Source organism: Ascaphus truei, chromosome 3, assembly GCF_040206685.1.
Source record: "Ascaphus truei isolate aAscTru1 chromosome 3, aAscTru1.hap1, whole genome shotgun sequence".
Classification (NCBI taxonomy): domain Eukaryota; kingdom Metazoa; phylum Chordata; class Amphibia; order Anura; family Ascaphidae; genus Ascaphus; species Ascaphus truei.
In genome coordinates, this window is record NC_134485.1 from 152,376,642 (window position 1) to 152,390,787 (window position 14,146).

Here is a 14,146-nt window from a genome sequence, read left to right on the forward strand (position 1 = left end):
AATTTGGATGTGAATACCCTCAAATTAAAGCTGATAGACTGCACTTTCAGCCCATATTCATTATATAACTGTAACTTGAATTTATTTTGGTACACAGGCGAAATAACAAAACTTGTTTTCAGTGTCCAATTATTTCCGGACCTAACTGTATATCTATGCAACAGACCCTGTCCTTTATTGACAACACAGCCCCACCCCCTGCCTATTTACTGTATGATCCCTCCACTGCAACACAGATTATAAAGACACTTGCCCTTCTGTCAAAGCAGAAAGTGCCAAGCTCAATCAGCCAGGAGGGGAAAATATCTCTAACATGGTCTGCCGTGTGGTTTGGTACCTTATTAAGCACACAGATTCCTCTTGGAAATCCATGTTCCCGCCTAAAATACAATGTATTTGATTGCCTGTTTTTGTTCAATTATGCATACCTAGGTAGTACTTAAATGAATCTACCCAATAGTGTTTAAAAAGTATATTAATCTATATAAATATATATAAACTGAAATCTTGTTTGTCTGTGGGTTTGCCACGCCTCTCACTCTCATTGGCCTGCGGGGTGGGGTGACATCACGGCGAGGGCTACGCAGGCCGCGACACTCACACCATCCTCACAACTCATGCACCTCTGATACAGTGGCGACCAACACACCTGCACCGCCTGCGGACCCACATACGTGAGCACACAGCCTACCCGCCGCCTACCGCCTCTCTCCCACCCACCACACCACCTCACTGAGCCCACCTCGGATCAAACACTGCTCCTGCGTCTCCCTCACCCTCCACACCACACACTGCCCCCCTGCACAGACCCGCTGCCTCCCGCGTCTCCCTCACCTGCCGTACCACAGTAACCCCCCCTCCCCCGGCACACACCCGCTGCCTCCCGCGTCTCCCTCACCCGCCGCACCACACACTGGACCCCCCGCACACACCCGCTGCCTCCCGCGTCTCCCTAACCCGCCGCAGCACACACTGATGCCCCCCCCCGCACAAACCCGCTGCCTTCCGCGTCTCCCTCACCCGCCGCACCACACACTGCCCCCCCCGGCACACCCACACTGCTTCCCGCGTCTCCCTCACCCGCCGCACCACACACTGCCCCCCCCGGCACACCCACACTGCTTCCCGCGTCTCCCTCACCCGCCGCAGCACACACCCCCCCCCGCACAAACCCGCTGCCTCCCGCGTCTCCCTCACCCGCCGCACCACACACTGACCCCCCCATCACAAACCCGCTGCTTCTCGCGTCTTCCTCACTCCCTGCACCACACACTGCCCCCCCCGCACAAACCCGCTGCCTCCCGCGTCTCCCTCACCTGCCGCAGCACACACACCCCCCCCCCGCACAAACCCGCTGCCTCCCGCGTCTCCCTCACCCGCCGCACCACACACTGACCCCCCATCACAAACCCGCTGCTTCTCGCGTCTTCCTCACTCCCTGCACCACACACTGCCCCCCCCGCATAAACCCGCTGCCTCCCGCGTCTCCCTCACCTGCCGCACCACACATTGACCCCCCCGCACAAACCCGCTGCCTCCCGCGTCTCCCTCACCCGCCGCACCATACACTGACCTCCCCCCCATCAAAAACCCGCTACTTCCCGCGTCTCCCTCACCCGCCGCACCACACACTGACCCCCCCACAAACCCGCTGCCTTCCGCGTCTACCTCGCCTGCCACACCACACACGAACCCCCCCGCACAAACCCGCGTCTCCCTCGCCCGCCGCACGACACCCACCCCCCCCCCCGGCACAAACCCGGTGCCTCCCGCATCTCCCTCACTCGCCGCAGCACACACTGCCCCCCCCCGCACAAACCCGCTGTCTCCCGCATCTCCCTCACTCGCCGCAGCACACACTGCCCCCCCCCCACACAAACCCGCTGCCTCCCGCATCTCCCTCGCTCGCCGCAGCACACACTGCCCACCCCCCACACAAACCCGCTGCCTCCCGCATCGCCGCAGCGCACACTGACCCCCCGGCACAAACCCGCTGCCTCCCGCGTCTCCCTCACCCCCCCCCCCCCCCGGCACAAACCAGCTGCCTTCCGCGTCTCCCTCACCCGCCGCACCACACACTGACCCCCCCCCCCCCCCCCGAACAAATCCGTTGCCTCACTCCCCGGCACAAGCCCGCTGCCTTCCGCATCTCCCTCACCCGCCACTGCACACCCCCCCCCCCCCCCCCGGCACAGACCCGCTACCTCCAGCGTTTCCCTCACCTGCCGTACCACCCCGTCCCCACCCCCCGCACAAACTCTCTGCCTCCCGCGTCTCCCTCACCCTCACCTGTCGCACCACACACTGACCCCCCCCACCCCCCTGGCACAAACCCGCTGCCTTCCACGTCTCTCTCCTGCCGCGCCACACACTGACCCCCCCCCCCCGGCACAAATTCCGCTGCCTCCCACGTCTCCCTCACCCGCCGGAGCACACACTCGGCCCCCCCCGGCACAAACCAGCTGCCTTCCGCGTCTCCCTCACCCGCCGCACCACACACTGATCCCCCCCCCGAACAAATCCGTTGCCTCACTCCCCGGCACAAGCCCGCTGCCTTCCGCATCTCCCTCACCCGCCACTGCACACCCCCCCCCGGCACAAACCCGCTACCTCCAGCGTCTCCCTCACCCGCCGTACCACCCTTCCCCCCCCCGCACAAACCCGCTGGCTCCCACAGCTCTCTCACCCGCCGCAGCACACACTCAGCCCCCCCCCCCCCCGCGCGCACACACAAAAACACCCCCCCCCACACTCAAAAACCACACACCCGCTGCCTCCCGCATCTCCCTCTCCGCTGTACTTTGGTGTGTTTACAAGAAACCTTTTGTATACAACATGATGACGTTTTCATACATCTTTATTTTCAACATTATTATACAACCTTTCCACAAAATAGTCAACCTATTGTTACCCTATTTATAACTAATACTACCTATTACGCATTTACATCCCGGGCAACGCCGGGTATATCAGCTAGTGGTATATATATTTCTTAGATCCCTGTATATTTTGTCGTAAAATAAGTGTGAAAGAGTTCTGTTAATTGTATTTTTCTTTCTTTCTGTGAATCAGTGCTTACGGTCCATATTAAACAAATGAAGCCAACCTTATTCCACGATAATGTGTTTCCGCATTAACTTGTTATCATGCGACTTGCTATTTAATTAAGTGGAACCGCGAGTTACCATACCACATGATAAGGCGTGCAATAATGTTGGCTACATGTGTATATGTTACAATTAACAGAACCTTCCTTTTTTTTCCTCTCTAATATTGTAAATAGATTTTCTTGTTGAGTGATGTAATGATAAATCCATATCTTACTCAAACTAAAACTCTTCCTTCTTTCAGACCCCTCCTCGTTAAGTGAAAAGAAGAGGAGGGCCCGACAAAGGCAGAGTATTGTTCTCTGGAGAAAGCCACTAATTACCTTGCAGTATTTCTTCCTGGAAACTCTAATAAACGTGAAGGAATTGAGCTTAAAGTAAAGATCGTTCCATTTCTCATCTATTGTTTTTTCCCCCTTAATTATTTCCTTAATTTATTACTAATACTTTAAAGTTGTACATTTATTTTTCTTTACCAATAATGCAGTAGGCCAAATCGAACACAAACATAAATAAACTCGTCATTCAATTTCTAAGGTGAAATGAATGCAATTTCTAGTTTGAATTTTCCATCCCAATTTTGCTGTAATTCTTTTGACCATTTTTTTTTTTAGTTTACTGAATGTTCTCCTATCCCTTGTTTGGACACATTTTACAAATAAGGGAAGTTGATGATAGAAAATGTTAATTTAAAAATGGAGTAAAATGTATGGAAAGAAGGGGGGAACCACTAGTGAAATTAAAAAAGGGCTTCTTGCGAATATTACAATATTCTTACGTCAATATTACAGTTTCTACTAGTACTGTTTTTTAGGTATTTTTCAGTCTGTCATTGTTCAAAGCAAATGCCTACAGAGTTTGTCTCGGCATCTTAATGATATAAATATATATATTTACTAAGCAGTCTTTTGCCATATGCTTACAATATATTAATTTTAATGGGCTGTAAAATCTCTCATCGTTCTAGGACATTTTGGTCGCGGCCATTACGCTGCGACCAAATGACTGCCGGCACTTTCCATGACTTGTTCAACCGCCGGAAGCAGCGCTCGCTAAGATAAATAAACCCCTAACCGCTAAAATCCTTAAATCAACCACCTATCCTAACCACTAAAACACTTCAATTAACCCCATACCAGTAATAAAATGTACCTCAGAAGTGGCCTGCTGCGACAGTGTCCGTCTGTGACGAAACGGGCGCAACCAAATGTCCCATTGCCTTTTGTAGCGCCAGGAGGTGTCGTTTGTCAGAAGACTGCTTAATATACATTATAAAGTTGCTCTTTATACAGAAGTTAAAATAAATAATAGTTTTCCTTATCTTCACATCTGTATACCCCTCCAAACATTTGAAGTGGGGGTAAAGATTACTGCCTGGAATTAGACAACACCTCTGAATAGAATCAGATGATATTTAAATTCTAGGAGAGAAAATAGCAACCATACAAGAATTAGGATAAAACTCATTGGTAATTCTTTCATTTGCTAAGTTCAAAGTAAACATTCAGTGGGATTGTACTGTACAAAAGTAACTTTTTAGTGTTTACTGTGCAATGATTTTTGCGTAAATATATTTTCCTGATCACCCTGGCAGTGGGCACCTTTGGGTTAATCCCTTCTCACTCTAGGTAGGACAGGAAATAGACATTTGCAGGTAGGCCATATAAGGCCCCTCCCTCTACCTGCACCTTAGTCTTTTTCCTGTCCTCACAGCTAGGAGTAGGATTTTTTATTTTCTAAAGGACTCACCTACTGCACCTTGTGCAGCTATCCAGGGACCTCAACCTCTCTGCCCTGAAGCTTCGATCGACGCGCCCATGCGGGTGGCAAGACGGAGACCCCTAAGAGTCGGGGGAACCCCCAGGAACCCAAAACATTCGTGGGGTGGGGAGCAGCTGCAGCCGCGGGCCGTGGAGGCTTACGTGCAAAGGAAACCCCATTGACCCGACACAAGGGGAGGGGGAGCATAGCAGCTGCAGCTGAGAGCCCCGTGGAGGCCCAGACTCACCGCACTTGTGTCTGGTACGCTGCGGTAAGAAACCCCCAGGAACCCGGTACAACGCGGGGTGGGGGGGAGCAGCCACTGCTGCGAGCCGTAAAAAAGGCTCAGATTGACCACGCTAGCGTCTGGAACGCTGCGGTAGAGGGAACAGGGCACGCGACCGCACGGGATCGCGCGCGTCACGTTCCGGTCGGCGGATGCGTGCACAGGCACGTGGTGACGTCATAGGAGCGACGGACACACACAGTGTGTCTGTGTGTGTCTGTGTGTGTCTGTGTGTGTCTGTGTGTGTCTGTGTGTGTGTCTGTGTGTGTGTCTGTGTGTGTGAGAAACGGCAGTATACAACGCTCAGCAGGGAGAAGCCAAGTGCTGGAAATGGATTCGAAAATGGAGACCCCTAAAAGTTCAGTTCCCAAGACTAGGTGAGTCCTTAGTTTTAGTTCTACATGGGAAAGAGAGTGGAGCTATATACATTAGGGTGTACAGGCAGTCCTCGGTTATCCAACGCAATGCGTTACTCAAAATGGCGTTGGATAGCGAAACGTCTTAAAGCGAAAAACGTTTTCCCATAGGAACACTGTTTAAATGAAAGGTTCCGTTCCTGAAAGCATTTTTAATGCTAAAATACACAAAATATTTTACTCGGTCAATAAAATATGCAGCACACACATACATTATATAGTGTATATACTGTATTATATATAATATAACATAATATATCATGTAATTTAATAATATAATATATTTTATAGTATTATATTATATGATATATATATATATAATACACATAAACAACTTTGCAAAGCGTTGGATAAGCCGTTTTGTCGTTGTAAAAATGAATATAGGTATGCATTGCATAGCGTTGGATAAGCCATTCGTTGTAAAGCGAAGCGTTGTAAAACGAGGACTGCCTGTATATTTAGTATTTATTTTGTTTTTATTAAAATAGTTCGGTGGTTACCCTCCCAGAAGCAGAATCTTCAAAGGTACGGGGGAATCCCTGCAACATAAAAGGAAGGTGGCTAAGAAAACTAAATGGTGCGCAGCTTGCGTGAAACCAGCCCTAATAGGGAAGAAATTGTGTGTGGAGTGTCTGCAGGAGATTCCAATGAGCAAATGAGCACTTTCCTTGTATTAATGAAGGAGGCAGTTAAACAGAGTGTTGATGCGGCAGTTCAGCAAGCAGTTATCTCTGCGCAAAAAAGATCTAGATCACAAACCAGTCTGGATAAAGGGAAAGGCTTTTCATCAGATGATTCTGACATTGATTGTTTTCAAGTATCAGAGGGTGAAATGGATTCATCAGATCAGGATATTCAGGAAGAGGAATCTGAATTTGATGTAGAAATGGTGGATCCACTCATCAAGGCCATGAGGCAGGCATTGGAATTAGGACATACTGAGGAGTTAACCCACAAGAAAGATAAACTTTTTGGGTCAAGACAAAGAAAAAGTAGAGGTTTTCCTATTCATCAGGTAACTAAAGACCTCATTCAAGCAGAGTTGACGCGACCAGACGCCAAAGTATTTACGCCTAAAAGATTTGGGAAGATGTATCCATTCCCACAAGAGGAGGTAAAATATTGGGATGTTGGCCCAAAAGTGGATACTGCTATATCCAGAATAGTAAAAAAAGACCACTATCCCAATAGAGGAAGCTGCGTCATTAAAGGACACTATGGATAGGAAGATGGATTACGTATTGAAAAAAGCATACGTTACAGCAGGGACATCCTACAAACCAGCCATAGCAACAACGTCAGCAGCAAGGGCTATGCGAGTGTGGATTGCCAACATAGAAGAGGCAATAGACAAGGGTGTAAAAATAAGTGCTATTCTTAAGGCACTGTCCGAAGTAAAGTGGGCAACAGACTACATAGCAGAGGCCTCTTTTTGGATGCGGTAAAATTAGCAGCTAAATCTATGGCTCTAGCGGTATCAGCAAGAAGGGCTTTATGGCTCAGACAGTGGATGGCTGACACAGCATCAAAGAACAGCTTATGCGGATTACGGTTTGAAGGTGAATTCCTCTTCGGCAACAAACTGGATGCCATAATAACAAAAGCATCAGGAGGTAAGAACACTTTTTTGCCCCAGGAAAACAGGACCAGAAGATTCGGTTTCCAACAGTCTAATAGAAATCAGTATAAGGAAGCAAAGACATATAGACCTGGCAGGTCGTTTCCAAGGCAAACAACATGGAGGGGCGGCCAGAACCGGCTTTTTCGAGGCGCCAGAGGAAAAGGATCATTTGCCAAGAACAAGTTCACATGAATGTCAATGGGCCCAGCAGTTTCCAGTAGTACTCAGTACTCAGTAATCAGACAACAGGTCAGTTGTCAAGTATATAGCCAAACAAGGAGGAACCAGGAGCAGAAAGCTGATGAACCTCACAGCAGAAATCCTCTTTTGGGCAGAGCGCCACTTATCGGAAATTACAGCCAATCATATCCCAGGACTGGAAAATGTCACAGCAGACTTTCTAAGTCGCAACATTATACACCCAGGAGAATGGGCATTAGACCCACAGGTGTTTCAAGAACTGGTAGAGCGATGGGGTCAGCCAGACATAGATCTCATGGCGACACATCAGAACCGCAAGGTAAAGAACTACTGTGCAAGACAGTTTCCTCCAAGTGCAAAAAGTACAGATGCTCTCAGTTTCAAATGGGACTTCAAGTTGGCATACCTGTTCCCTCCAATTCCCCTAATTCCAAAAGCAATCAGAAAAATCAGGGAAGACCAAGCAGAGATGATATTTGTAGCACCATACTGGCCAAGACGGCTTTGGTTCACAAACTTGGTAAATATGGCAGTAGATACACCATGGCACATACCAGATCGCAAAGGACTGATGCGACAGGGGCCAATATGTCATCCAAACGCCAAACAATGGGTCTTGATGGCATGGCGATTGAGCAGGAAACATTGAGACTGAAGGGTTGTTCAGACAAAACAATCCAGACCCTTTTACACGCAAGAAAAGGATCCACATCAAAAGTATACCATAGAATCTGGCTTTGCTTTCGCGATTGGTGTGAAAAAGAAAAACAAAATTTCTTTTCACCTAGAATTGTGTCAATAGTAGAGTTCCCCCCAAAAAGGATTTGAGAAAGGTCTCAGTCTTAGTGCAGATACCTGTACTTTCAATGAGCTATCAGCCTTATTGGAAAGAAATCTGGCAATGGAAAGATTAATCATCAGGTTCTTGCAGGCAGTTAAAAAATTAAGACCTCAAATCAAAAACAGAGTACCTACGTGGGACTTGTCTCTAGTATTGGATGTACTAACGGCATCTCCGTTTGAACCTATACAGGAGATAGGCTTAAGATGGTTATCATGGAAGATGGCGTTTTTGATCGCAATCACCTCAACAAGGAGAGTGGGAGAACTACAGGCTCTATCAGCCAAGGAACCATTCCTAGTCATACATCAACTCAGACCAGTGCATCAATTCCTGCCAAAGGTTGTATCACAGTTCCATATGAATCAGGAAATCGTGATTCCGTCATTCTGTCCAGATCAAAAGAACAAGAAAGAAGAAAGATTACACAAATTAGACGTGGTGAGATGCCTAAAAGTGTACATGGAAAGGATGCGAGATATCAAAAAGTCAGACAGACTATTCATCATACCAGAGGGACCAAAGAAAGGACAAGCAGCATCAAAGACAACAATTTCTCAGTGGATAGTGTCTTGTATTAAAAAAGCTTATGAAAGCAAAGGACAAGATAAACCTTTGAACATTAAAGCTCATTTTAAAAGGGCCATGTCCACATCATGGGCATTTAAAGCCCAAGCTACACCAGGACAGATATGCAAAGCGGCAGTCTGGTCCTCATTCAATACATTTTTGAAATACTACAGACTAGACGTACAATCATCAGCTGACGCAAGCTTAGGACGTAGAGTGTTACAATCTGTAGTGAAATAAAGTGTAAAGTGTATTAATAAAGATTAAACTGATAAAGGCATTAACTGGTGGCTTTTATTTCTTATGTATCCCTCCCTAAAATTGTCACTGCTTGGGTATGTCCCAAAGGTGCCCACTGCCAGGGGTGATCAGGAAAGGAGAAAATTTAAAACAACTTACCGTAATTTTCTTTTCCTGGAACCATGGCAGTGGGCACATAGTTACCCTCCCTATGAATGTCTAATGCCTATCAGTTATATTTTTCAGCTATGGAAGAATCATAAGACTAAGGTGCAGGTAGAGGGAGGGGCCTTATATGGCCTACCTGCAAAAGTCTATTTCCTGTCCTACCTAGAGTGAGAAGGGATTAACCCAAAGGTGCCCACTGCCATGGTTCCAGGAAAAGAAAATTACGGTAAGTTGTTTTAAATTTTCTCCTTTCTCTGTTTATGTAACTGAATGTATATATGTGCTCAAACCAGAGGATCTGATCCATGTAGCCATTTTTCCATAGAAAATGTTCCACAGTTTGTTAAAAAGTAATGTTTTAACTGTTTGTGTGCGTTAGGGCCTGCAGCACCTTTTCTGTTCCCCTGCCTGCTAGCGCTTCACAGAAGGTGATCTTTCCCTAGACAAAAAACTGAAAGCCCATGATTTAGCGACTACATTATGAATTACCTGAGGTTCCAGACCCAAAGACATGGTGGCTACGTAATGCTACTCGAACAGCGTTTGTCAATCTTACTGTATTTGAGCCCGGGAATATTCCAATTTCCAACCTAATCACATTTGTATTTTAGATGTTATACGTGTGTGTGTGTGTCTCTATCTATTATCCCTTGTAGATCCACTGCTGGATAAAGGCCTCCCCCATGATCTTCCAGGTACTGCGATTGCAAGCCTCTCTTCACATTGCTCCAACACATTTTCTGATTTCATCCTCCCATCTTACTTTTGGTTGTTGTCTTGGTCTTTTAATTTCTCTTGGAATCCAGTTGAGTATCATCTTTGTCCAACAATGGTTATTTCTTCTTGCAATATGTCTGGCCCACTGCCATTTTAATTTCTTCACCCTTGTGGTGATTTGGTTGCAAACCCATTCATTCTTTTTCCTGTCTTTTCGGGTAATACCCAGCACACATCTCTGTATACTGTATATTTCCTTGCTTTGTCTGAACCTACTGAATTTTCTTTGCATTTAGGGTTCAAGTTTCACATTCATACGTGAACAAACAGTCGGAAACTTTCTTCTCAAGGCACCGTGGAAGGTTCACTTGAAATATTGTTGTGTTTCTACTATTGCGCTCCTATTGATTTCATTCAAAAGATTCCCATCCATTGTTATGTGCTGGCCAAGGAAGACAATCTTTGATTTCTAGTTTTATTCCATTTTATTTCAAACTTCAGACTTGACACATTTGTTGAACATCATTTTAATCTTGCTGATATTGATATGGAGGCACACATTCTTACTTGCTTCGGCGAGTGCTCCAATTTGTCATCTGCAAAACATGGGTGACTCAAATATTCATCGTTCATTTTGATTCCTTTTTCTTCCCAAGCTAATATCTTAAACAATTCTTAAAGTGTTGCAGTGAAAAGCTTTGATGACATGGTGTCTCCCTTCCCTTGCTGATCCTTATCTTGCTTGTATCTTCATGTAATCTAATAGTGGATGTGGCATTCTCGGAAATGTTCTTTATAATATCAATGTATGCTTTTTCAAGATTTTGTCGTCTTAATGCATCTAGGACTGCTGAGGTGTAGATGGAATCAAATGCTTTTTCGTAATATATTAATCCAAATACTTTGGGAAATAACTTCTTTTATAAGTAATGTAACAAAAATTGCAAAAGGGCAATCAAATGATCAAAAATGGATAATGAAAAAATGATTGCAGTAGAAAGTAAGATCAACCCTAAAAAGTTCTTTAAGTACCTTAATAACAAAAAAATGAGAAAAGAAAATATAGTACCCTTTCAGTGTGAGATGGGCAGGCAGATTATTGGAGATGATGAAAATACAGAGATATTAATCAAATTCTTTGCCTCTGTTTACCAGGGAAGAATAAATTTCAATAGTAGTGCCGCAGGAGGAAGCCACAACCTCCATATTAATGAACAATTGGTTAACTGAGGAAGAAATTCATAAGCGGCTTGAAAAAATTAAAGTAAATAAGGCACCTGGCCCCGATGGTATACATCCAAGAGTTCTCAAGGTGTTAAATTCAGTAATAGCCAAACCATTATATTTAATATTCAAGGACTCCATTTCCACAGGCTCAGTACCACAAGATTGGCGTAAAGCAGATGTGGTGCCTATATGTAAAAAGGGTGCTAGATCACAACCGTGGAATTACAGACCTGTAAACCTGACTTCATTATTGGGGAGACTGCTTGAAGGTTTAATACGGGATAATATTCAGGGATACCTAATGGAAAACAAAATTATTAGTAATAGTCAGCATGGATTTATGAAGGATAGATCATGCCAAACTAACCTTATTTGTTTCTTTGAGGAGGTAAGTAGGAATTTAGACCAGGGTAATACAGTTGATCTGGTCTACTTAGATTTTGCAAAATCTTTTGATACGGTTCCACACAAAAGGTTGGTACTGTATACAAATTAAAGCAAATTGGACTCAGTAATAATGTATGCACCTGGATTGAAAACTGGTTGAAGGATAGACAACAGAAGGTTGTCATAAATGGAACCTTTTCAGGTTGGGCTAAAGTCGTGAGTGGAGTACCTCGGGGATCGGTACTGGGACTCCTGCTTTTTAACTTGTTTATTAATGACCTTGAGGTTGGCATCGAGAGCAAAGACTCCATCTTTGCTGATTGATACTAAATTGTGTAAGGTAGTAGAATCAGAGCAGGATGTAATTTCTCTCCAGAAGGATTTGGAGACTGGAAATGTGGGCAGGTAAATGGCAGATGAGGTTTAATACAGATAAATGTAAGGTTATGCATTTGGGATACAAGAATAAACTGTCGACTTACACATTAAATGGGGATAAATTGGGGGAATCCTTGATGGAGAAGGATTTAGGAGTGCTTGTAGACAGCAGGCTTAGCAATAGTGCCCAAAGTCATGCAGTAGCTGCAAAGGCAAACAAGATCTACTTGCATTAAAACGGGCAATGGATGGAAGGGAAGTAAACATAATTATGCCCCTTTATAAAGCATTAGTAAGACCACACCTTGAATATTGAGTACAATTTTGGGTGCCACTCCTTAGAAAAGACGTTCTGGAACTAGAGAGAGTGCAGAAAAGAGCCACCAAATTAATAAAGGGGATGGACAATCTATCTTATGAGGAGAGGCTAGCTAAATTAGATTTATTTACATTAGAAAAGAGGCGTCTAAGAGGGGATATGATAACTATATACAAATATATTCATGGACAGTACAGGGAGCTTTCAAATGAATTATTCATCCAAAGGTCAGTACAAATGACTCGGGGGCATCCCTTTAGGTTGGGGCAAAGGAGATTTTACGAGCAACAAATGAAAGGGTTCTTTACAATAAGGGCAGTTAAAATGTGGAATTCATTACCCATTTGAGACTGTGATGGCAGATACAATAAATTAGTTCAAAAACAGGTGGACATCTTTTTAGATAGGAAAGGTATACAGGGATATACCAAATAAGTAAACATGGGGAGAATGTTGATCCAGGGATTAATCCAATTGCCAATTCTTGGAGTCAGGAAGGAATTTATTTTTCCCCTTAATGGGTGTTTTTTTTTTTTTTTGCCTTCCTCTGGATCAATAAGTAAGTATAGATATAGGATAAAGTATCTGTTGTCTAAATTTAGCATAGGTTGAGCTTGATGAACGTATGTCTTTTTCCAACCTCATCTACTATGTAACTTGGATGTGGTCTATTGCGAAATCACGCTTGTTCTGTAGGCTGGGCAAAGTCCAGGGTCTGTTGTAGCCGATTTGTGAGTATCTTTGTGAACATTTTGCAAGTGATTGGAAGTAGACTTCTTTGATCTGTAGTTCGTGAGGTCTTCCTTGTATCCTTACTTGTGGATGAAAATAATTATTTTGTTCCATTGCTCTGGAATTTTCCTGTTCTTCAAGCAGAATGTTGAGAGTTTTGCATGGATTTTTTTAATTCAAGATTTTACTTGTAATTCTATCTTCCCCCATGGATCCTTCCCATCCTTGATGGGTTTTATTGCTTTTGCCACTTTTTCTTCATGGCACATCATTGGTGGTTTCTTCTCGCATATCCTCTGCTGGATAATGCTCTTGTGTTATTTTTGTTCGCGTACAATTTCAGGTAGAAGTCCTCAATGCTGTTTATGAGAAGTGTGCAATCTTTTATTGTTGATCCATTGTCTTGTTTGAGTGCAAAGTATGACATTAGGGGAAAGCACACCCTTTTGAAAGCACTCATTGTAAAGTATGATATGATGGAAAATTTAAAATAAAACTTTGTTTGAGAAAAATTAAAAAAAGGTCACATCAATAAATGTGTATATCTAAATCTACCTAAGGTGTATATATAAGTGAATATATCACTACGGTGACTAAACATATAAGACAGATCAAAGTGCTATGTACATTCGTAACTGAAACTGAAACAGAGGGGAAATCCTAATAGTTAGCAGTCAATTACATTAATGGTAATTAGAATCTCAATAGGTCACAGTTGGTAGTGGATAACCCCTAGGTACAGCACTAGAAGTAATTAAAAAACCTGTATATCATAAACAGGTAGCGTGAGACTGAGAATGTCAATATTTACAAATAAATGACGTATACTGATTCCTACAAAGAACCTGCAATTTGTACAATAGATGGTAAAGTACCTAATATGATAGCTATGTTACATAGGCACACAAACTGTGTTAGGACGCCTTGAGGCACGAATCAGTGTTCGAATCAATTTACAGCCTCATTAATACATCAACAGATTACTATGATATATACATAAATGTATATCAAGTGCATTATAAGTGATTACTTGGGAGGCTATAACTGGATAAGTATAAACATAGAGATTGACGCTCATACAAGTGTATAGACTCACAAACTGTATTACAGCATATAGGTAGATAGGAACTTCCATAAATAATTCCAGCAATTATATAATACTAGGTTAAGGGGGG

The 14,146-nt window shown here is 44.2% G+C and overlaps 1 protein-coding gene across 5 annotated transcripts in view; it reads left to right on the top strand.

The window, feature by feature from the left end:
* The window catches only part of VMP1 (vacuole membrane protein 1), a 479,796-nt gene that overhangs the window by 28,107 nt on the left and 437,543 nt on the right, over nt 1-14,146 (top strand). For all 5 annotated transcript variants that reach the window (XM_075589658.1, XM_075589660.1, XM_075589661.1 and 2 more), the window contains exon 3: nt 3,352-3,484. In XM_075589658.1, coding sequence (XP_075445773.1) covers nt 3,352-3,484 — 133 coding nt within the window. The remainder of the gene's footprint in view (nt 1-3,351; nt 3,485-14,146) is intronic.